Consider the following 24,395-nt stretch of genomic DNA (forward strand, 5'->3'; position numbering starts at 1 on the left):
TCTCGCTCCGAACCCCGTGATATGAATAGTCTCGCTCCGAACCCCGTGATATGAATCGTCTCGCTCCGAACCCCGTGATATGAATCGTCTCGCTCCGAACCCCGTGATATGAATCGTCTCGCTCCGAACCCCGTGATATGAATCGTCTCGCTCCGAACCCCGTGATATGAATCGTCTCGCTCCGAACCCCGTGATATGAATCGTCTCGCTCCGAACCCCGTGATATGAATCGTCTCGCTCCGAACCCCGTGATATGAATCGTCTCGCTTCGAACCCCGTGATATGAATCGTCTCGCTTCGAACCCCGTGATATGAATCGTCTCGCTTCGAACCCCGTGTTATGAATCGTCTCGTTCCGAACCCCGTGATATGAATCGTCTCGTTCCGAACCCCGTGATATGAATCGTCTCGCTCCGAACCCCGTGATGTGAATCGCCTTGCACCGAACTCCGTGATGTGAATCGCCTTGCACCGAACTCCGTGATATTGTTACGGCTGTGGAAATTCGCAGACCACCATAAAGGGTCCTTGGATCAGTTATGACGATGAGTATATGTGTAGTTAGATTTCCCCACCGTTGTTTAGAGGGAATTTCCTTGTTCACCGGGCTGTGATCCTTTGAGATAGCCGTTTTTCTTTTCTCTATCATTATTTTGGACCAATCATCCCCCAACAACCAAATCTCCACCACCAACATCATTCCCAAACAACTACAACTCAAACACCACCACCTTCGCCTCTTTACCTCCACAACTCCATCCTGCAAACATCGCTTCACCGGGAGACTGAGCTCGAAGCCGACGGGAAAGGCAGACGGGGAGCGCCGGAGAGAGCTCGCCGACCACGCCAGGGCACGAAGCCAGGCGCAGCTCCGCTGACATCGCGGCTTGCCCGCCATCGTGCCACGAGGGCGCGGGTAAGACCCTTCGGTCTCGTGGACCTGGCCGCTCCTCCAGGTTCCACACCCATTAAGCCCACGGGCCCAGTCTGACTCCCTTGTCTATGAGGGGTTCTTTTCTTGCTTTTTCTTTGAATGCGTGTTGTGGCGCCATGTCTTGTAAAGTAGAAACTGTTTAAGTGCATGTAAATAAACATTGCTTCATTCGGTTGTAACTCTTGCTTGTAAATTGCATTCTTACTGTATGGCTGTGAATACGTGCTTGCCTTTTCTGATTGCGTAATAAATGTACTTGTCGAACTGTTCCCCGTTTCGTTGCGTCCTTTCTTTTGTTTGAAAGTTCCATCTTGCATCACGGAAGGAATTGGTAGAAGGGTGTAAGCACCTGGTAACTAATCACGTCCGTCGGGGCCGGCGATAACACCGCTCGGTTATCACTGAAGCACGGAACGGACCGCTTAAGCGGTTCTTGTCCTAGGCCGGCCAGCAGCGAGTTACGATTGCCCGGTTAACTACCCGCGCAGGTACTTAGGTAGGTCGAGTTTGGCTAACAACCCTATTCTGTGCGGGTGGCCGATTTGCACGATTGTGGTGGGGTCGAAAGACCCACCCGTGACTAGCTCCTGGCGATAGTTCTAAGGAGGGTCACGACTGAATTGTCCGTTCCGGTGGGCGACGCGGTCGCGATTCGAGTTACGTGGCCGATCGCACGCCGGGCGGACCGAAATTCGTAACAATATGAATTGCCTTGCACCGAACCCCGTGCCGTGCCCCGGCGTCCCGCAGTTGGTGCTGGTCAATGTGCCTGCTCCGTGGTGTGCCACGCGGCCCGAGCGATCCGGCCGCACAGCATGCCTCTGCCTGGTTGCAGCTGCATCGAAGCAGAGGTGCGGGAGGATGTCTGCCCTCTGTGGGAGACATTTGTGGCTGTTGTGAGCGAAGAACGACGGTAAGATGTTATTGTAACCCCATGCGCAGACCCAACGAAAGATGAGTGTTATTCTTGTCCCATTCTGTACGATGATAAAATATCACGGGCTGCGCACGAGTCTGCCATTGTACATGTGGTCAGCGCACCGGTCTGCCCGCCATCGAGTATGCCCAGTCCAATGTCTGTGGGTCCGCCATTGTACACGTGGTCAGCGCGCGGCTCCGCTCGCCATCGAGCATGCCCGGTACAGTGCGTGCGGGTCTGCCTTTAAGCACGTGGCCAGCGCGCCGGTCCGCCCGCCATTGAGCATGCCCCGTATAATGCGCGCGGGTCTGCCATTGTACATATGGTCAGCGTGCGGTTCCACCCACCATCGAGCATGCCCCATACAGTGCACGCGGGTCTGCTATTGTGCACGTGGTCAGCGTGCGGGTCCGCACGCCATCGAGCATCGTGTTCGCGCTTATCAGAGGCGGTGTCGTGTGCATGATGCCAACCCCAATCTGTGTCAGGGAATTGAGGAAAGGATTGGATATAATTATTAGATGGAGATTCAGATTGAAAAGGGGACAGATATATTTATTCATGGAGATTTGGATTGAAGAAGAGTGCGCCACGTGCATACTGTATGTTGTTAGCATTTGGTGTGTTGTTTTTGCCTCTGATCACCTGAACAGTGGGTGGGGGTCTCATCGTTGTGCTGCACACGCTCTGTGCAGCGCTGGCGTTTATTGTTGGCCTCTACTGCTACCCTTGGTCTTCTGTGAGGACGCATTCTTATGCAAAGGGCGTGGCTGTGGTTTTTACCGATAGGTGTCTGTGCGTTGCACCTGCTGGCTCACGTGGGGACCGTTTGCTTGCATTTACCTCAGGAATAGAGAAAAAGGCAGAGTAGGAATGAAGTTCAGAGGTTTAATCAGACCCAACTATGAGATTTACACAACGCACTGTCCCGTTCGACCCACTCAACAATAAGGAAGGGACTATCTGAACCGACATGAATGAAATAACTGACTGGGGACCACTGTATGTTGGCTGCTACTGGTGTTGGAGGGATTACGGTTTCCCATTACAATTACAAGTTTACGGTTTCTCGAACCGCAATAAATATATATATATATATATATATATATATATATATATATATATATATATATTTATATATATATATATATATATATATATATATATATATATATATATATATATATATATATATATATATATATATATATATATATATATATATATATACACACATACATACATACATATTGTTACGTTTGAGGGGAGGGGGGGGTATGCATTCAAAGGGTAATTAGGATGTTTAATTAGGTATGCCATGCTGTTCGAGTGTATCAGGATCTCGATGTAATAAGTAGCAATTCAGTGGTGATAAGTTGTCTAGTAAATGTCCATTTCTTCAAGGGGGAAATGATAATTGTCACGTAATTAGATAGGGATACGGGATAGGGTAAGTGTGTCTGCTTAAACCCCTTTTAGTATTCCCTGGAGGCTTGCCGTGACGTCACAGGACAGTGCTGCGGATGGCTCCGCCCCGTGATCACGATTGGCGGAAGGCGACGGCGCAGGGCCAATAAAACGGCTCGATTGGAAGTGACGAGGATAAAAAGGCTCTGTTCGGGGAAAAGGTGAAGAGGAAGAAGATCGGGACAGAAAAACTGTTTTGGTGGAGGTTGTTGTGCTGGGAACGTGCTGTGTTGTGCGCTGATTCGGCCCTGGTTTCATCGTGTTTCGAGGCCTTCCTGTGCCTCACCTTGGTTGGCTCTGGGGTTCTGCTGGCTCGGAGTACGGGGTCGAACGGCGGGCGGACCTGCCTCCCTCTCCTGCTCGCAACTTGGCGCCAGAACTGGTTCCCTGGCGGCTGTGAGCAGACTTGGGCCAGGACTAGGAGGTCGACAGCACCACGGTGTCTCCTGCCCCTGACGAGCGCAACGCCAGCTCGTGTCCGACGCCAATCCAGGGACTGTTGCGTCCACACCACGGACCAGCCTGACCACCAGAACCAGCTACGTGTGTGTGTGTGTGTGTGTGTGTGTGTGTGTGTGTGTGTGTGTGTGTGTGTGTGTGTGTGTGTGTGTGTGTGTGTGTGTGTGTGTGTGTGTGTGTGTGTGTGTGTGTGTGTGTGTGTGTGTACACCTGGCGCCTTTGATTTGAGATTGAGATTGGTATATCCATTGGGTTTGAGATTGGTATATCCATTGGAATTGTTTGTGTTTTCCCCATGCCCGAACCCACACCACCATCCCGTCGAATCGCCCCGGATCCCTCTTGTTGCCGAGTCTTGTTATTTCTGGTTCGAGAAATAAACGTTATCAACTCAGTGAAAAGCGACTCGTGCCACCTTCCTCGTCCCGTTTGCGGTAGAGCGATTAGAACCGCCATCTTTGGGTTGTAGAGGGTAAACCGCCTCCATCGTTTCGGCTCATTTTACGTTAGCGGGACTGTTCAAGTCCCGTGAACGTCACAATATATACATACAGTAGACTAGGCGTAAGTCGGCAGCGTGTAACTTGTCACTTCGCCGAAGTCGGCAGCGTCAAAAAGTCCCGAATTTATCTCATGTTAAATCCCTTTGAATAAAGGGTCATCTCTCTGTAAGTCGTCATCTCTAAGTAGTCACTTCGTCTAAGTCGTCAGATGTTGTCCGTTCCCGCGTAATGGAAACTCGAGTAAATTACCACTCCTAACTCGTCACACGGAACTGCTGCCTCGTGAGAAGCCCGATTTCATGGAATCGTGATTCTCGTTCATTGGTTTACACGCCAGTGATAGGCTATTTATAACTGCGTACACACGTTGATCGCACTGCAGGCAGGACAATGGCGACTAAGCGTAAGCTTACAACTAAAACCTACCAAGAAAAATACGACATGATTCAGTTTTGCGACGCAAACCCACTGATGAAGAAAACAGCCATAGCTGAGAAGTTGGACATCAAACGGCAGACATTGAACGATATCTTGAAGAATAAGGGCAAGATATTTGGACAAGTGGAGAAGATCGCGAGGCCGGTGGTCAGTGTGAAACGTGTGAAATGTGTGTCCTTTGAAGATATCGATGACGTGCTCATCATCTGGTTTCGGCAAATATCGGCAAAGCCAAATATTCGGTTTCGGCCAAATATTCGGCCGATACTGTACTATCTTTCGGTGGAGGATTGCCCAGACAACATCATGGAATACAATGACCGGTTTGAGTCCTTTCTCATACACCAGATGCCCAAGAGTTTGAGGCAGTCAAATGTAACGGATTACTTCGCGAAGGAGTAAAGGATCGATCGAGCTTCGTGTTGAAGTCCGATCATGGTTTTATATTGGCTTGTTTTGTACATCACCGCACTCACTTACACATAGGCATTGAGTGGTAATCATCACCACGATGACTGTGTGTCATGCAATTTGTCACCATACCATCACCGATGGTATATGAGTTGTCTTACAGTTGTTCATTATCTTTACTTTTGATAAACTGATTCATGAATTCCCATCTTTGCTTGATCACTTTCCAACTCACCAATGAACCCCACCTATGCCCCGAGGATTGTGTTTTCCTTTTGGTACAATAGCCAGCTCTCACACATACGTGTCCAGGCCACGCGCGACTTCATCCTTCACCCCACAGTCATGAATGTTTGCATACGCGTAAGTCGGCACTTTTTTCTCGGTCCCGATGGTGACGACTTGCACCTAGTCTACTGTGTGTGTGTGTGTGTGTGTGTGTGTGTGTATATATATATATATATATATATATATATATATATATATATATATATATATATATATATATATATATATATATATATATATATATATATATATATATATATATATATATATATATATATATATATATATATATCTGAAGACCACAAGGGGAAAACCAGAGATGTCACTTAATATAAATTTCAGGGTTATTGCACCTGCCAATAGTTGGCAACATAAGGTTTCCTCTCACAATATTTCTTTAACAAATAACCAGGGGTGTCACATAATTTATATGGTATAAAGTTTAGCCGTGCAATGAAAAAACAAGTGTTGTCAAAGCTGAACAAGTAGAAACCCAGAGTTGTCAGTACTTTACTCCTGGTTATCTCTCTTTCATTCATGTTAACTGTTCCACCATAATATTCAGAGTTGAGAAACTAAAAAATGAAAGGTTGTAAAACTTTCACAGCATAAACTGAGCACTACAATGGCCTATTTGGTTAAATCATGGGCTCCGTAGTTGGTGCATATCGTGGTTCAAGCCTGGTCAAACCTTTTATTGTGAGTTTTATGGGACCCATGCCGTGGCTTAATGGTTAGCGCGTCTGAGTACCCATCCTCATTCGATATATCCACCGCCCAATCAACCTGCTTAGGTATATGAGGGAGTCACATGAGGTGACTTTGGCTATCGCGGGGGTGGTTTATCCTTGGTTTCCTCCCGGTTTTCCATCATATTAAGTCGTACGGAGTAAGAAATGGAGAATCCGTCGTCATATAAGTGAAATACCCTTGAGTATGGTGTTGAACACCAATCAAACAAAAAAACAATGTTTAATGTTGAAAAAAATAATCTGTGATCACCAAAGTCATGTAATGTATGCTCATAACAACAAGCATGAATTTGCTACACATCCTGGGTTAAAATTGTATGGCAATTATTAAACAAGGGAATAACCAGTGATGTCAGTTTGCAACATTGATTTGTTCTTTGCTCTTAAATTAAATAACACAGAAGCTTGGCAAGTGCTACATGCTTAATTTGATCGGCCAATGATCACTCTTCCTTTTACTGGAAAATAAATCTATATGACAGTTATTAAACAGTCCACCAAAGTCTTGAAACTTTGTTTTTCAGTTTCTTCAAAATTGACTAATCCTGACATCTCTGGTTTTCCCCTTGTAGTCTTCATCTATATATGTATGTAAATATAATATACTTGTACGAAGGTCAATTGTTATGGAAAATATTCTTACTGAATGCAGGCTTCCAATTGTGCTGCAATTTTTGCAAATTTGCTCTGATCCATCATGTTTGACACAGATGCAGAAAATCTATAATACATTAGAACTGGCTTAATAGGTTTTAGGTGAGAAACGAGTTTCATTCCGAGCAGTTTCCATGTCTCATCTGTCTGAGTAGTTCACTCCTCCATTTGCCTCACCTGTGGCTGGTGTTAGCATGTGCTGCTCTGGCATTAGTTGCAAGGTTCACTTTTGTACAATGCATGGTAATATACTCAGTCATTGACTTTGTTTACACAATTTTGAGTTTCATGATGTTATTGTTGCCACAATATGAAGAAATGTTATCCAATTGATGGTAAAGTGCATTTTTGACTTGCCACCCTCTCCACCTTTGATCTCTCTCTTCTTTACATTGACTTGTGGCCAATGTTTTTGTGGAAACAGCATCAAATGAAGCGTTCTGCACGCATGTGCGGTGAGTGTGAGGCATGTCGACGGACGGATGACTGTGGCCGCTGCGACTTCTGCCGAGACATGAAAAAGTTTGGCGGGCCGAATAAGATTCGCCAAAAGTGCCGTCTGCGCCAGTGCATCGTTCGCTCCAGGGTGTGTAGTAGTAGTAGTAGTAGATCATCGCTTCAGAACTTGTGCTTGAGTGCTTTTACCAATCCTGATCCTGATGCTGACCCATTTTATCACCCCACAGAAACTACTGCGGATTCGGGATGACAATCAGCATCCCCTTCCATACGGTGGTGGTTTCACTTCCTCTGACTCCATGGACGGCCTTCCTCCTTATCATGATTATGCAGCTTCTCCCCACATTGACCAGGTGCTTACCAGGGAGTAATCGTGCTGTGATAGTCAACTCTTTTGCGTGAATTTATCAAGGCAATGTATATAATGGTTTAGCCTCTTGTGTTATGAAAATTTTCATATATTTTTGATTATTTAATTTGTACTAACAATACAAAAAAAACTTTTTGTGCAAAACTTGATGTACCTACAATGTCCCTTTTTGGCTAACAGGATAGTTTAGAGGTATTCACACTTACTTCTGAGCAATTGAGTCTTGGGTTTGAATATTGACCCAGTTCTAAGCTGTCTTCCTGGTGTTACTCTGGCAGGGTGATGCATCAATGTGTGTGCCCTCTCTCAGATGGACGTTGGACGGGGTGTCGTGTCTGCGAGCATTAATTGGGAGACATTAAAGATTGTATGGTGTCCTTTGCTAAGAATAGGCGATCTATCACCGACACCCCTTATATTGCCAGTTCCTGCTTCAGTAGAGCCATGCTCTCCTGCAAAAATTATGCAAACTCACCATGTTCTGCATACAAAAGAAGGATATTGCTTTTCAGATTCAAATTTATTATTATTATTATTATTATTATTGATGAAGTCCCCAGAGGAATTATGTTTTTGGGTTGTACGTCCGTCTCTCCGTCCATCTGTCTGTGATAATTTTCTGTTTTCTCTGCAACCGCCTATCCGATTGCCAAAATTTTCACCAGAGGTGCGACGACTCATGTGGAATGTTGTAATGATAATTGTGACGTCTTCGGTCACATGGTGTCTTAGCTATGTTAAAAAAAAAGGAAAAACTTTGGACCTCTATTTCCGAAACTGCTCCATTGGGAAAAATTGAAACCACACATGTCAAGACTCCCTGTGGGAAATGTGATTTTTTTTTTTTTTTTTTTTTTAAATTTCTATGTTAAAGGTGGCTTCGTTAAGATATCATAATTGCACACGTTGAACACTTTATCCGATCAGTATGAAAAAATGTTGAGGGTCATCTCAGGCAAAATTGTATGGAGGGAGGGGGGGAATTGATGACATCATCAGTTATGTGGTTTGGCAGCCATGTTTTATTTTTTTTTTTACAAACAGATCGAGGCGAAACTTTATAGGTATGATCGTCTATCTGTGAGGAACAAAATGTTATCTACCTATGATGTCGTAGGTCACATGGTTTGGCAGCTATGATTTTTTTTCCGAAGAAGAAATCTTGAAAAATTTTCTTCTCCAGAACAGCTGGACAGATTGAGGGAAAACTTCATACATGGCCCCAAGCCCTGGGGATACTAGGGTGTTCACAAATATAATTGATAGGTCACATAGTCTGGCAGCTCTATTGGATTGAACAAAAATCTTAAAATTATTTATTTTGAATCACTTCGTCAATCGATGTGAAATTTCAGTTATGATCGAGTAGTGATGGGTAACATATTGTCGCGGATTCGCGCCCGCCGGCGTGCTGACGGCCACGTAACTCGAATCGCGGCACGTCGCCCACCGGACGGACAATCCAGTCGTGACCCTCTCGGACTAACGCCGGGAACCAGTCACGGGTGGACCTTTCGGTCTCACCGCGATCGAGCCAATCGGCCCCCGCATGGGATAGGGTTGCTCGCCAAATTCGACCTGCCTAAGTACCCACACGGAGGGTAGACCGGGCGATCGCACCTCGCCGCAGGTCGACTTCGGACACGGGCCACTTAAGCGACCCGTTCCGTACTATCGGGATAACCGAGCGGTGTTATTCGTCGACCTCGACGGTTCGATTAATTATCGGGCGTCTTAACCCACGACCAACCCTTTACGTGAAGCAAGATGAGGATTCAATGAAAGAAAAGACGAAGCAAAGAGGGAAAACAGTTCAATAATAAGCACATTTATTTCGCGATGAACGGAAAGCACACATATACAATTCCACCAAAAGCACATGGAAAAGAAGAAGACAAAAAGCAAATGCGACAATGCAGATCTATCCGACTACCGGGCACTCTGCAACACTTATACAATTTTACTTCACAGACGGCGCCGACAACACATATTCCCAAAGCAAAAGAAAAGAGAACCACCCTCCAGGATGAGGGGGGTAGGCGGGCCTGGGGCCGAGACCGTGTCGGGCCTACCCGTCTGATGATGAGACGCGGAGCGGCGGTGGTGCCTCAACTCCGCGGGCCTCGCGGACAGTGTCTGGTAGGGGGTGGGAAGGGGGCCCCCTTTTGTCGCACTATCTCAGCGCGGGGGGAAACAGGAGGGGGTTGCTGATGCTCGGGGAAAGGAGGATTTCACAAAATCGCGGGTCCCGCGACGAGCGTCTCCACCACGACCTCGGTCGCGCCGCCGGCCTTTCTCTCCGCAGTTCCCCGAATCCGACGCGAGCACCCCCTCGTCCGCCATCGCCGCCGCCGCCTCTCCACAGCTCCGTCCTCTTCACTCCGACTCCGCGAACTCCCAACTGCACTGAACTGCTAACTGCGAACTGCTCTCTTCTCCACTTCCAACTCCGAACTCGTCCTCCTGCGAACTGCACTCCCTCGACTGACGAACGCGGCCCCTTATATCCCCCGTGGCCTCGCTCCTTCATCTTTGACCCTCTGCCTCCGACCTTTCACCTCGCTCCCCATTGGCCCGAGGAAAAGTGGGCGTGAATGCTTTTTGATCCATGAATTTGCATATAGCGACCGCCCTCCAACGCCCTGGAGGCGGGGCCAAACCGCCCCTCGCTCACCGATTGGACGGAACAAAAGTGGGCGTGAGTCGTTTTTGATCCGTTTTTCTGCGGAAAGTCCGCGATGCTTTTGAACACGCTGCTCGGTGCGCGCTCTACACGAGTCCAGCATCGGTGCCCACGAGTGGCGCGAGATGACGGTGATGCGATGGTGGCGAGTTGTGACGGTGAAGCGGCGTTGTGGTTTGTGGTTGTTGTTGTGATGGCTGTTGAGACGTGGTTGGTGGTGGTAATAATGGCGGTTGGTCCAAAATAAAGATAGTAAAAGAAAAACGGCTATCCTGAAGAGTCGCAGCCCTCATGAATGACATTTATTCCCTCTAGACAACGGGTTTGGGCCTAACTACACATATACTTACAGAGATATCTCACCTAAGGGACCTGAATGGTGGTTTGCGAATTTGGTCAACCACAACAATATGTTTTAAATTTCAGCCTGATCAGATGTATGATCTTGTGAGATTATCTCAGCCATCCTTTGAGCTCGGAAGCTGAAATTTGGGGACAAAAGTGAAGATGTGCTTTGGTGAAAAAGTATTTTTTTATTTTTTGATTAATCAATTAATTTATTAAATACTTAATTATTATCGATTTATTAATTACTTGTTTATTTTATTTCTCATCCTGGCAATATCTCGGGCACCTTTTGAGCTCGGAAGCTGATATTTGGACACGGTGAACAAGTGATTTGACTACAAAGCGTATTTTTGATTTATTGATTAATCAATTAATTATTTAATTTTTGATTACTTGATTTTTCAAAAAGTTTCAGATTCGGATGAAACACTGGTGGTTTAGGTATGCTATTAGCCCATTGATTAAGAAATTTATTATTTTACTATTATTATCTAGTTATGACCTCTGCCACCGAAGGTGGAAGGAGGTTATGTTTTCACCCCTGTCTGTCTTTCTTTGTCTGTGTACAGGATATCTCAAAAGGTTGTGGACGGATCCAGATGAAATTTGGTGGGCAGGTTGGGTGTGTGACAAGGATGAACTATTTAGATTTTGGTGAGGATCTGGATCTGGATCTGACCACTAGAATTTTTAAAGTGATTCTTCACCACTGAGAGATCGGGCTGAACTAATATATAGCACGATATCTCAAAAAGTTGTGGATGGATTCGGATGAAACTTGGTGGACAGGTTGGGTGTGTGACTAGGATGAACTGATTAGATTTTGGTGAAGACCTGGATCCAGATCCGACCACGAGAATTTTTAAAGTGATTCTTCACCATTGAGTGATCGGGCTGAAAACGATATTTAGCACCATATCTCAAAAAGTTGTGGACGGATTCGGATGAAACTTGGTGGACAGGTTGGGTGTGTCACAAGGCAGAATTGATTCAATTTTGATGAAGATCCGAATCCGGATCTGGATACGAGAATTATTTAATCTTTAAAGTGATTCTTCACCATTGAGAGATCGGGCCAAAAACGAAATAAAGAATGATATTTAAAAAATACACCCATGCGTGAGTGATGGTCATCTCTGCGAGAAAATATATAGCCTCCTGAAGGTAGGGCAGTTTTTGCAAACTTTGAAGTCACGTGACGCGAAAGCGAAATTCGAAAATTCGTCCCGACCAAATTTAGATATTGTCCCATAGAGTCATATGCCACAATCAAATTCAAGATTGCTTGAGAAATGTAGGAGGAGACAGATTTTGAAAATCGTCATTTTCGCATGAAAATCGTCATTCTCGCATTTTTTTGCCAACTTTGAAGTCACGTGACACGAAAACGAAAGCGAATATCGAAAATCCGGCCCGACCAAAATTTAGATATTGTCCCATAGATTTCATATGCAACAATCAAATTCAAGATCGCTTGAGAAATGGCGGAGGAGATAGAATTTGAAAATCGTCATTTTCGCAACTTCAAAGGCCTAGTGACCTTGACCTTGACCTTCGGTGACCTTGAAAGTCATACCATAGTGTATGTCTCATCGACCTCTATCAGGATCACTAATGACCTGATCTTCCGCTTCAACTTCATTGTGAACGGACTGACGGACGGATCGAAGGACATCGACACCCATATTATTAGGTCATGCTCGAAGAGATGACCTAAAAATTTATTTGGCCCAATACGTGGCGGAGGTATGCATTACGTGGTGGAGGTATGCGCTCTACAGAGTGCTCTTCTAGTTTAAATTACTAGTACGTGCCCGTAAATAAAAAAATAATAATAATTAATATTCAAACCGCGAGCAAGAAACAACCCCACAGGCCGTTTCTCCGCTCTCGCGTGCCCGTACGTGCGTGGCCCGGAAGTTCGCATATTATTCACAGTTACGATTATTCGCAATTTAGTTGTAATACCCAATTATTCAATTTGCACCAATGTATTTTACCTTTTCGCAATGTCGTGGTAAGGAAAATCAAAAAGAGAAGAGAGAGAGAAAAAAATTTACTTCCTGGTTCGGAGCATACCAGCACTCTGTTACTGAAATTTATGCACCGTCTAATATGAAAACGATCATAACTTGGGGCATTGTGTTTATCTATAAATGCGTATAAGAAATCATTAGAATACACGAAGTCATCATTTTCCGGAAGCCCGTACGTTGTAACCCGTAATGGCGAACGCGGCTGAGCTTCCCTTCCCAATCCGCCACGCCCACGCAACAACGTGTCTTGTCATTGGTTTCATAAATAAATGGTCATAACTTGGGAAGCACTTGTCCGATTAATATCAAACCTTGAAAAGGCACATCCTCAGGTCCCCAGCAATATACCTGGCAAGTTTCAATTAGATCGGACCAGTGGTTGTCGAGAAACAGCGGACACACACACACACACACACACACACACACACACACACACACACACACACACACACACACACACACACACACACACACACACACACACACACACACACACACACACACACACACACCTGGAATTATAGATAGATGCAATTGATCAATTATTGTACTCCACTCCCTCCTAATTCCAACTCCATGTGCTGCAAGGCAGTATCGCCGGACATCAAAGGTGTCCCGGCGATGTCGCGTGCCGGACTATTTGTTATTTATTTATGTGACATGGGGGCTGTGTACTTTGACTGCACCACTACTTGTTTGCTTTTCCTTCAAAATTATTCTAGTCTGCTTTGTGGCCTTATGCCCTGACATCCTGGCAAAAAATTTGCAACTTGAAGGGCACAGGCAGTTTTTCCTTGAAAAGTATGGATCTTTTGAAGGCCACCGAGGACACAACAAGAACACTTGCCAGGGCAGTAAGGCCAAAATTGGAGAGTGCACTGAGGCCCAATTAAAAACGCAAAAAATCGTGACTTTTCACCAAGAATGAATATTTATCAGCATTAATCTGTGTTTGAAATGAAGTTTTTATTGTTTTTATTAAAACAACAAAAGTTCAAAGAAGTAACTCAAAATTGCTCCTTTTTCTGAAAAGTCATTTATTTTCAATCATAAGATTGCAAACCAGGTGCTCATTCATATACAGATCATTGCTTATAGCCTGTAATGTATCATGAGAGTTTGAGAACTGTAATGCACTTGAGCGAGGTGATTACTCTCGCTGCTGTTTTCTCTGAAGTGCAACACCGCCCTGTGGGGCGGTGTTGCTTTAACTTGCATTGTTACTTAGCTGTGGTGTTAGTAAATACAGTCCTGTACTGATTTTCATTTTATATTAATCCTTGTGAGCTGAAAGTTTAATTTGTCCAAGACATTCACAATGTGAAGCTCTTTGCTAAATTTGGCAATTATAGCTGCCTTCGTTGTCCAGTTATGAGGCAAACAAACAGACTGCGTGCGTGATCACAATAGTTACGTGCATATGGCAGCTGCATGAGTAAATTTACGAATGCACTGAACAATAATTTTTGTGTTTATAGTGCCCTTTGATTTCTATTATTTGGCCAGCTTCTCAATTTCAAGGTCAATGCTATTATTTCATCAGGAAAAGAAAGGGCATTCCAGCCAAGAATATAAAAAGTGGGTGCAGCCAGAATCGCCATAAACCCAGTAATTTTTGTGACTGTGACAAGAGGGCATTGATGGAAATGGCCCTTGTGGCTGTCAGGCTTGGCACGAAATTAACATGTAATTATATCCATTCAGAGACTTCTTCCGTTCCTCTGCCTTGTTTGCCCTTCCGTTCGATATATACCACTCTTCCTTTGCTTGGTTTATTTATTTGTTTTTTCCTTGTTTTGTTGTCATTGCTAAAATCACCCAAAAACCTGTTGGATCTCTATTCAAAATTGAAGGCACCACCAAGTTTTACAGTTGTCTAGCAGGTAAGACTCAGTTCTGAGGTTTTGACCAATGAGTGGTTGTTTAGTCAGGGCAGTCCCACAGTCCTGGTGGTGTCTTCAGTTTTGTGTAATTTCAAAATTGTAATCGTAGATTGATTTAAACTAAATGAATGAATCTAATGGCTGTTTCCTATGTAAATTGGACCCCAATCCTATGTAAATATGTATTGTAGAGCACCACCTGGTGGAAGCCGGTATTACAAGTCATAATAAAATACGCCATTGACCTCAAAAATGTGGGGGAGTTAATCCATCCATCAGGACATGTTCTTTGCTAGTTCTGTTAATTTGCTAAATAATATTTTCTTAAATTTTCCTTCTGCTGTTTAATTTGCCAGTGTTCCACTCTACATGAACTTTCTTATTTTTCATTCTCCCAACTCTATTCATTACTTTCCCTCCCCCAGTTTTTATGGAGCAGTGGTAAGGAGGATTCTCTTGAGCACGACCGCAGCCCGTTCCGTAAGAGAGCCGTGAAACTGAAGCATGTGCAGAAACGGGAGCGTCGCTCTGACAGACAGGTGCAATGCATGATGCAGTAATCGGCAAGAACAGACACCGAGGAATTTTATGATCCAATTGAACCTTTTCTCCAATGTGTTCCCTCCCCTTCCTTGTCTCGTCATCAGTCACGCTCGGAGCGACACCGTGAGAAGAGTCGGCACAAATTGCGCGTGAAGCATGCTGACAGGTCCGATGCACGTGAGACTCCGCAGCCCAAGCAGTGTCTTGGCCCCAACTGTGTGCAGCCTGCTCGGCCGACCTCAAAGTACTGCAGTGTCGAGTGCGGCATGAAGCTCGCAGCCAAGTAGGTCTTTTGGTTTCTTTCAACTTTTTTTTGTTTTGGCCTTCATGTTGTTTCTCTTGACAATCATTCATTCATTCATGCATTACCTCTGCCACTGAAGGTGAAGGAGGTTATGTTTTCACCCCCGTCTGTATGTCTTTCTTTGTCTGTGAATGGGATATCTCAAAAAGTTGTGGACTGGCCCGAATGAAATTTGGTGGGCAGGTTGGGTGTGTGACAAGGACGAACTGATGAGATTTTGGTGAAGACCCGGATCCGGATCCAACAACTAAAAATTTTAGTGATTTTTCACCATTGATAGAGAGGGCGAAAAATGACATCCATCCATCCATCCATTCATGGGGACCATACTCTGTGCAGAGCACAGGTGCTGCCTAAGCAGTCTCCTTTATTGGACACAATCCTGGACAGGTCGCCACTCCGACACAGGATACCAGCAAGCTGGCACTCGGAAGGATGACAGGCAGAGTCAACCCCACCTGGTATTAATTCAACAACGAATTGGGATTTGAACTCAGGATCCTGGGATCCTAAGCTCATCACCATAACCATTAAGCCAACACCAGGCATACCGGTGCCTTCGTTACGACAGTTTCATATGTAGAATGCTACATCCGATCAGTATAAATTTTTTTGAGGGTCATCCCGGGATAAAATGGTCCAGAAATTTTTTTTTGATGCTGTCATCAGTCAAATGATTTGGCAGCCATATTGTTAAAAAAAAATAACAAAAAAACCTTCAAAAAATCCTCTGAAATGGCTGAATAGATCGAGGCAAAACTTTACACATATGATCGCCTATCCATGAGGAACAAAAGGGTCACACAAATGACATCATAGGTCACATGGTTTGGCAGCCATATTGGATTTACCCTCGAACCTATAAAAATACACCACTCAAAAGAAGTCCTGGTGAGGGTCTGCAATCTCTGATTGTTCTTTTTCTTGTTCAAAAATTTATTGGGCCCAATATGTTCTTGTGGATCAGGCATTACGTGGTGGAGGTATGCGCTCAACCGAGCAACCTTCCAGTTTATTTATATTTTCAACTTGTAGTTATGAATTTTTTTAATGATTAATCTTTATTTTTATGCACTATGTGCATACATGCTGTAACCTGGAAGGGGTGGGAGAGGGGGGGGGGGAATCCATATCTAGAATGTGCTAAGTGTAGTATGGTCCGTGTGTTTCACGTAGGTTAGATTGCCATGTAACAGTGTTCTGTCAGAGTAAATCGTTTGTTACACGTGATGCTGAGGAGGCAGCGTATGTAATTTATGGACAGGGTAGGCAGATTAATTATGTATATGCAAAACCTCTTTGTGAGCGGGGCGAGGTGAGGACTTCCCATCGCAGAGGCACACGTCATGTGTGCAAAAATGCCAATTATGATCTCTCTGGCCAGTGTTTTGCCATCCATGGCAGCGCAGTGGGCTGTGGAGCCCGGAGGAGAAGATGCATGCTTATTTTTTTTTATAGTGGCTGTCTCCTTGGGCAATACCCAAGAGGGATACTCTGCCCAGGCAGAAGAAGAGAATGGGAGTCGACCGCGAGAGAGAGAACGAAGAGAGACTCGTACATATGAGTCCACAAGAAAGGCTCAGGAGATCGGCTCATGTGCAAGGATGACGGAGACCTTGCTTGGAGGAGTAAGTCTCTGTGGAATCAACCCATGCTGGTTTTTGGAGAGCCTGGAGGAAGAAGATGGAGGGCAGACCAGGAGGCCTCTGTCTAAAAAGGACAAAGGGGACCACATGGCCCTTGTTGAAGGCCTTGCTTGTTCAAGGCCTTGCTTGCAGGCCTTGCTTGTTACAGTCTCTCGTCTTGCCCCTGGTTTCTTAAAACTGGCTGCCTTGTGTTGAATTCCGTCAACTCTGTGCATCAGAGAAAAGGGAAGCCCCACCTGCATTATTGTCATGTTGTAAAAGTGTGATTTATGGTACCAAGTGGTTAAGATTTGAGCTTTTATTTCTCACTAGCAGAGTAACCGCCCCATGGGAGATCTTGTTTTAAGCATTAAACATGTTCTTCTGATGCATACCTTTATTTGGGCGATGTATAGGCAACTGACAGCTCTGTACATGCAAAAAAAAAAAAAAAACCCCCCAAAAAGAATCTGGGTTGCATGCATGAAGCAAAAACGTATGTACTGCTTATAATTCAAAACACCTCACTACACTGGAAAATGTGGGGACAGGAATACTGCACTGTAAATGAGGGAGACTTGTATTACCCTCCCCCACCTGGAAGCGGTGCTGCACGACACATTTACATAGAAAATTTGAGCCCCAATCCTCCCTCAACCTACCCCACACCCCTAAGACCAGTGGCAAAGAAAAAACATCCCGATACATTAATTGGTGTCATGCTGATCCTCTGTAGCAAGTCTGGATGTAATTGGCCCAGAACTGTAGGAGCAGTAGCGCGACTGCACGACACACATTTACATAGAAAATTTGAGCCCCCCCTCCCTCAACCTACCCCACACCCCTGAGACCAGTGGCAAAGATAAAAGCATCCTGATACATTAATTGGGGTCATGTTGATCCTCTGTAGCAAGTCTGGATGTAATTGGCCCAGAACTGTAGGAGCAGTAGCATGACAAACAAACAAGCAAACGCACAAACACCGGTCCATGAATTATAGCAAGGATTCATTGTATATAAGTTTGCATATTCCCATTCTCCTCTTTGTATGTTTTGACTCACTTAGTTTGTTCAGTTTATCATAACGTCTTGTCGACCCTCTTCCCTGTACTTTTCAGAGAAAAAAAAATCCTTTAAAAGGTTAAAAAAAAGAAAAGCATGTTTTCACCATCTGCTTTCCGTGTGTGATTGCAGTCGATTTTGTCTCATTTGGGTAACGGCAAAGAAGAGTAATAATGAACGCAGTTCCATTTAAAGACACCGTTTTGACCAACTCTCGTGCTGAAGGGTCCCAGCTCTCAGGAATTCTGTATTTACGGACACTCTGGTGTAACAATTATAATACGACACTTGCTATATTTGACTCCTGCCAATTGCTTTTGAGCTGATCGGTTTGGTAGCTAGCAAATAGAGTGCATGTGTGATGTTATTGCAGTTGGAAACTTCCCTCTTTTTGTGCTGTTGCCCAGCTTTTTATTTATTTATTCCAAACTGATTGTGAGCAAGAAAGAGGGGGGGGGGGTGGGGGTAGTTACCATCTAATTTTATGGGCTTAACTCGAACATAATTAATGGATCATCCTCTTGAAGTCCTCGTACATGTCAAAAAAAGAAATAAAAATGTCCATGCATATTTGTGAGATGTTGGAAATCCTCAAAAAAAACTACAACTTAAGATTCGTACTTCAGAGCGAAACCACGACAAATGATAACAATCACTTTGGGTAAGGCTTATGACCAAGCTTTCACCGACGATATCTTACCCTTGGTGACTGTTGTGGAGTGTTGTCGCCCCAAATGGTTCATGTGACCACTTTTCCATGTGACGTTGAAAGGTGAGTGGTGTGGTGCAGAGAAAGTTTGTATGGAGACTGACACTAATGGTGGTGTAAATAAGAGAGCCATCTTTTGACACTGGAAATGCATGAAAAATCGGGCCGAGGAGGGGAGCCCATATGATCCATAATTTAATCTCCATTAACCCAGCATTCTTAAGGCCACGGTGCTGGCGCCCACATATTAAAATACAAAAAGACCTAATCCAAAGGTTCTCACCGCCCATCCCTCCAGTCGTATATACGAGATTCTGCCCCAGCGCATCCAGCAGTGGCAGCAGAGCCCATGCGTGGCTGAAGAACATGGCAAGCGCATGTTGGAGCGCATTCGACGTGAACAGCAGACGGCACGCCTACGCCTTGAAGAGATGGAGCGACGCTTTGTCGAGCTTGAGGCTGTCATTGAGAAAGCCAAGCAGCAGTCGGTGAAGGAGGATGAGGAGGTGAGCTCAACTATGTGGCCAGGTGTTTTTTTCTTTGATTAAAATTTTCTAATAAATAAGGTTGAATAATTGTGAAAATTAGATACGTGGAACTGAAGTTTTTATCGATTTGTGATATTCCAACGAATATTGAAAATGCACCAGACCTCTGCCATGTGTTTGGCAAATTGTTCAGTGTTCTTTGCAAATATGCTCCACCCCTGCCAAAGATACCACAAAGTCGTAACCAACCATTCCTTTCATGCCATGAGGTGCATAGGGATGCCGAGGCAGTTGCATTTGGTTAAGGAGCACAGTCCTGGATGGGTTACCACTCCAATGCAGTATACTTAAATGGCTTATTGCCCCAGTAAGCTGGTACTCATTTTGCCAACCTCGGAAGAATGACAGGCTCAGTCAACCCACCTGGTATTATTTCATTGGCATGACAGGGGTTCAAACTCAGGACCCTCAGATCTGAAGCCAGCCACCGTAAATGTTAAGCCACAACAAAGCTATAATTCTGAATGGTTCAACGTGACTTTCATTTGAATGGTCAAATTAAATTTATTACCTCCACCAACAAAAATGGACGGATGTTATGTTTTCACTGCTGCCTGTTTGCCTTTCTGTGGGAAGGATATCTCAAAAAGTTATGGACGGATTTGGGCGAAACTGGGTAGACAGCTTGGGTGTGTGACGACAAGTTTATTAGATTTTTGGGGAAGATTCGGATCCTGATGCTAGAATTTTCGGTGATTCTTCAGCATTGAGAGATCAGGCCAAAAAACAATACATAGCATGATATCTCTAAAAGGTATGGATGGATTCAGATGTAACTTAGTGGATGAGTTGGGTGGGTGACAAGAAAAAGTTGATTTGGATATTGGTTAAAGTCGGGAATGCAGATCCGGCCTATCATTGGGTTACGAAACGTAAACTGTTCAACCTCATGGAGGTATGCGCTCCACAGAGTGCCATTCTAGTTGTGAGCTTATCTGGAATTAAATTCCAGATAAGTTACTGTCATTGCACACCGTCCGTCCGTCTCCTATTTCAACTTCTCTTGCCAAACCGCTAGGCAGATCCGGCTGAAATTTGGCAGCAACATTCCTCCCCTGACTGGTAATAGGGATTGCAAAGCTCGTTCCGGTCACATGACTTTGTCGGTCAAAATGGCTGACTTAGTAAATTTCTTCAAAAATTTTCTTCTCCAGATCCATGAGAATGCAAACAAATTTGGGTTACAACATTAGGCCAGGGTAGGGATGTTAAATTGGGGAGGTCATGCCGATCACGTGACCAGAAATCTGTCAAAATGGCTGACTTTGTCAATTTTTGGGAAAAATCACAAATTTTTTCAAAAGTCTTCTTCTCCAGACCCTCCAGTCAGAATTCTACCAAATTGAGGTTACATTAGGACAGGGTCCTGATCTTAAATTGTGGAGGCTGTGCAGATAACTGGACCGGAAGTGTGTCAAAATGCTGGTCACGTAAATTCCTTCAAAAATCTTATTCTCCAGGCACACCAGTCAGAATGCTACCAAATTTGAGTTACTTTAGGACAGGGCCTTCATGTTAAATTGCAGAGGTCATGCTAATCACATGACTAGAAGTGTGTCAAAATGGCGGCCTTAACAATTTTTTGGGAAAATCGTGAAAATTGCTTCAAAAATCTTCTGACCCACGAGTCAGAATTCTACCAAATCTGGGTTACAACATCGGACCAGGGCCCACATCAGCTACAGGTGCAGTGGTCCTATTTTTATTACAGCGCGTGCGCTGTATACAATTGCACCGAGTTTGAAATGTCCCCGGTGTCTACCACGTCTCCGGTGTCCCCCCCCCCCCAGTGCCTCAAGACAGCCAATGACGGCCGTCCGGTAGATGCAGTGCGTAACATAGACGGAAATAGCGAGAATTGACGGAAATACCCAAGTATTTCAATGGAAATTTGGGAAACTAATGTGTTATATATGTGAAAACCATTTAATTTATTGCTTGACGGGAAAAAAAACCAAGAAACTCGCCCCTCTCATGTACGAATGAACGAAAGACGTCATTTCCGCCCACCATCGCATTTCGCGCCGAAAGACGTCATTTCCGCCCACCATCGCATTTCGCGCCGAAAGACGTCATTCCCGCCCACCATCGCATTTCGCGCCGAAAGACGTCATTTCCGCCCACCATCGCATTTCGCGCCGATCGCCGAATGCTGAAAGCTAAGTTCTTCTTATGCTATCATTCTTTTGCGGTCCCCTGCCATGCTGTATCGAACGATTTCATTCCTTCTGTTATATATATATAAAGGTGCTTATCACAATAATAACAAGATTTTTACATTTCAAATATTAAGTACGCTTTTTAATTGTTTTTCAACTGAAAATGCATAAATTGCATATTTTAACATTAGTGTACTCATTTGCTTCACCACACGTGCTGTATTGAAGGATTTCACTTGTTATTATTATGTTTACTACAATCTTAAAAAGTGTTTGCTTATTTTTGAAATATTGTAGAATTATTTAATATCTGCTTATTTATTTGGTCCCTGCTGATACTATATCTGATATTGGTGGTGTATTTAGACAAATGTTTTGCATTCTCAATTTGAATGACAAAAATATATATAACTTTGTGCCTCCGCTTGACATTGGCAGGTGAATGACGGTGAAGGAGACGAGGCTGATCTGCAGATATTTTGTGTGTCATGTGGACATCCTATCAACCCCAAAACGGCTTTGAAGCACATGGAGAGGTGTTATGCCAAGGTTGGTCTTCCTGTGCATGTTCATTTACATGATCTATTTCCTAGAGTTCTTTTGTTTATAGTTATTTGTTGGAATTTGCTTGACTGACAATGCCATAAATGTATTTGGACATTTTCATTTGCATGTACTGTCAGATTATTTTATTCAAATATATTGGGTTGTCTAAACTCTTTCAGCTGTGGGGGTGGGCACAAAGGTTGTGTGCTGTTTTAGGCAATGTATCAAAACGTTTCACAGCAGGCTTCACAATTAATATATTAATCGATTTAATTAAAAGGTTCATTAGTTTGCTGGAATAAAAATTATAACTGATTTCTATTTGTGCAATTTAATTGATGTTTGTATTTTCCTTTTTTCCACAGTATGAAAGTCAGACATCTTTTGGATCGATGTATCCGACTAGAATAGATGGGTGAGTCTAGCATCATGCATGATATTTATTATGAGTTATTAGTCTCCTACCGGTTTCAACAGAGGGGACTAAAAGGTTGCTCTCCGTATGTCAGTCCGTCCGTCCCACCTGTGGTTTATCAGATTTCCCCCCTCCCCCCCCCCAATACTCTTAACATATTCAGTGGTGGACATGTATTGCAAAGCAATTCTCGCTCTTGTTATATATGTCGAGTCATCATGTCGTTTTATTCACCATGTTGAATTACACAAGCCTCAAATGATACACTTGTGGCATCTTACATGTTCCTGCCAACTGACATAAGTTATCCAGAAAACAAATCCTGCCTTTTACTGCCACTGCAACAAAGGGTTAGAATTTTTCCTCAGGGTTGGGGGTGTGGGTCAGGGGTGGGAGAGGGAGACAGGAACCCACAGTATCATACTTGGCATTTTTTGATGATAAGCTGGAGGTCAAAAAAGTAGTGATTATTAATTGTAACAGGAAAGTTGTGTTCATTCTTGACACATCAGCTTTGTGCTTATTACGGAATATGTTTGCTTAGTAGTTATTGAAATATTTTCTTCATTGAACTGGCCTTTTTAACTCCCTTTGCCTTCAATTTGTGTTTCTCAGTATCTCGATGTCCAAATGTATCGTTGTCCCACTCAATGTGACTGACAGCAAGATTTGTCTTTCAAAGTTTGTAGAAAGCATACTTCCCCTCTTTATATAGTCACGGTCATCTTCCATATCAATTTTAACCTCTTCCTGCACATGGGTATTTTTTTATTTTCAAGTGTGTTGATTCTTCAAGCCCACTCGAGGGAAAAGTTTAACCTGTGTTTTCCCTGATTAACAGGAGATTGACAGTACATGTCAAGGTCCAAGCAGCCTAGCTTGGACCTTGCCTGCTGCTACTTTATTGGTCATGAATATCTGATCCAATTGGTGTTTGGATCACAAATCTAGATTGCTTTCTGTGACATTAGGATACAAACATCACAACAGCAACAGATAACTACTTGGTGACATCATTGGACATGTGTCTGAGGTGGTCCTTCTGCCCCCGTAGTCCCTGGAGAGCGCTGTACTCCAGGGCTGTTGCAGTATTGCTCTTGAGGGATATGACGCCCATGCACTTTGGTCGCACTCCACTTGTGCTTATCTGGAATCGGCGTAAATTATGATGCAGACAATCCCAACTGTCACTTACTCTTCCTTCTCACCAGCATTCTTGACTGGCAAATGTGAATTTTTCTTTTCTTACTAAATGATGTTTTGCCTTGTAATGAATGGGAGAATATTTGCAAGGTACCACACCATGACAGTTTCTCTCTGCGATTAAAGCTTTGTATATAGTTCATGGTTTAATTAGGAACCAGATTCTCATTCGATAACTCTTGTATTTTTGTGCAGTTGGAATTTGTACCTGTACCGATGATGCCATCCAACTTGCTGACAAAAACTAACTTTTTGCATTCTGCCAAAGTAGTCGTCGGTCCCCGCTATTCGCGGATTCGCTATTTGTGGACCTTGCGTATTGGCGCTCCATGAAATGCAACCTGCTGCAACATTCATGGCCGTGTGCTTGGCATAATCGCACTTTCTCAGGCTTATTCGCAGTTTTCGTGATTTTTCATGGGATTTTTTATTTTCCCTCATGAATCACTAACCACCCTGAACCTGTTCCCCCCCTTTTTCCATTGAAACAATGCTCCGCTATTCGTGGATTTGCTATTGGTGGCATTTTCCAGGAATGTATCCCCCGTGAATAGTGAGGTCCGACAGTGTTGATTGTGAAGGCTGGTGCCATTATGTGTCGGCAGATTAGCAGAACGATGGATGGAATCGATGGGATGTTGTTCGAAGTACAGTACGCGCTGATGGCCATGGGAACG

At 44.1% G+C, this 24,395-nt stretch overlaps 1 protein-coding gene across 3 annotated transcripts in view; it reads left to right on the forward strand.

Annotated features, from left to right (window-relative positions):
* CXXC1 (CXXC finger protein 1) overlaps nt 1-24,395 on the forward strand; it is an 83,476-nt gene that overhangs the window by 27,545 nt on the left and 31,536 nt on the right. For all 3 annotated transcript variants that reach the window (XM_085870451.1, XM_085870450.1, XM_085870452.1), the window contains exons 5-11: nt 7,250-7,411; nt 7,512-7,637; nt 15,030-15,143; nt 15,252-15,430; nt 19,146-19,353; nt 21,993-22,103; nt 22,466-22,515. In XM_085870451.1, the coding sequence (XP_085726577.1) occupies nt 7,250-7,411; nt 7,512-7,637; nt 15,030-15,143; nt 15,252-15,430; nt 19,146-19,353; nt 21,993-22,103; nt 22,466-22,515 (950 nt within the window). The remainder of the gene's footprint in view (nt 1-7,249; nt 7,412-7,511; nt 7,638-15,029; nt 15,144-15,251; nt 15,431-19,145; nt 19,354-21,992; nt 22,104-22,465; nt 22,516-24,395) is intronic.

Source organism: Eptatretus burgeri, chromosome 2 (genome assembly GCF_056783735.1).
Source record: "Eptatretus burgeri isolate ZD-2024b chromosome 2, Ebu_testis_v1, whole genome shotgun sequence".
Classification (NCBI taxonomy): Eukaryota; Metazoa; Chordata; class Myxini; order Myxiniformes; family Myxinidae; genus Eptatretus; species Eptatretus burgeri.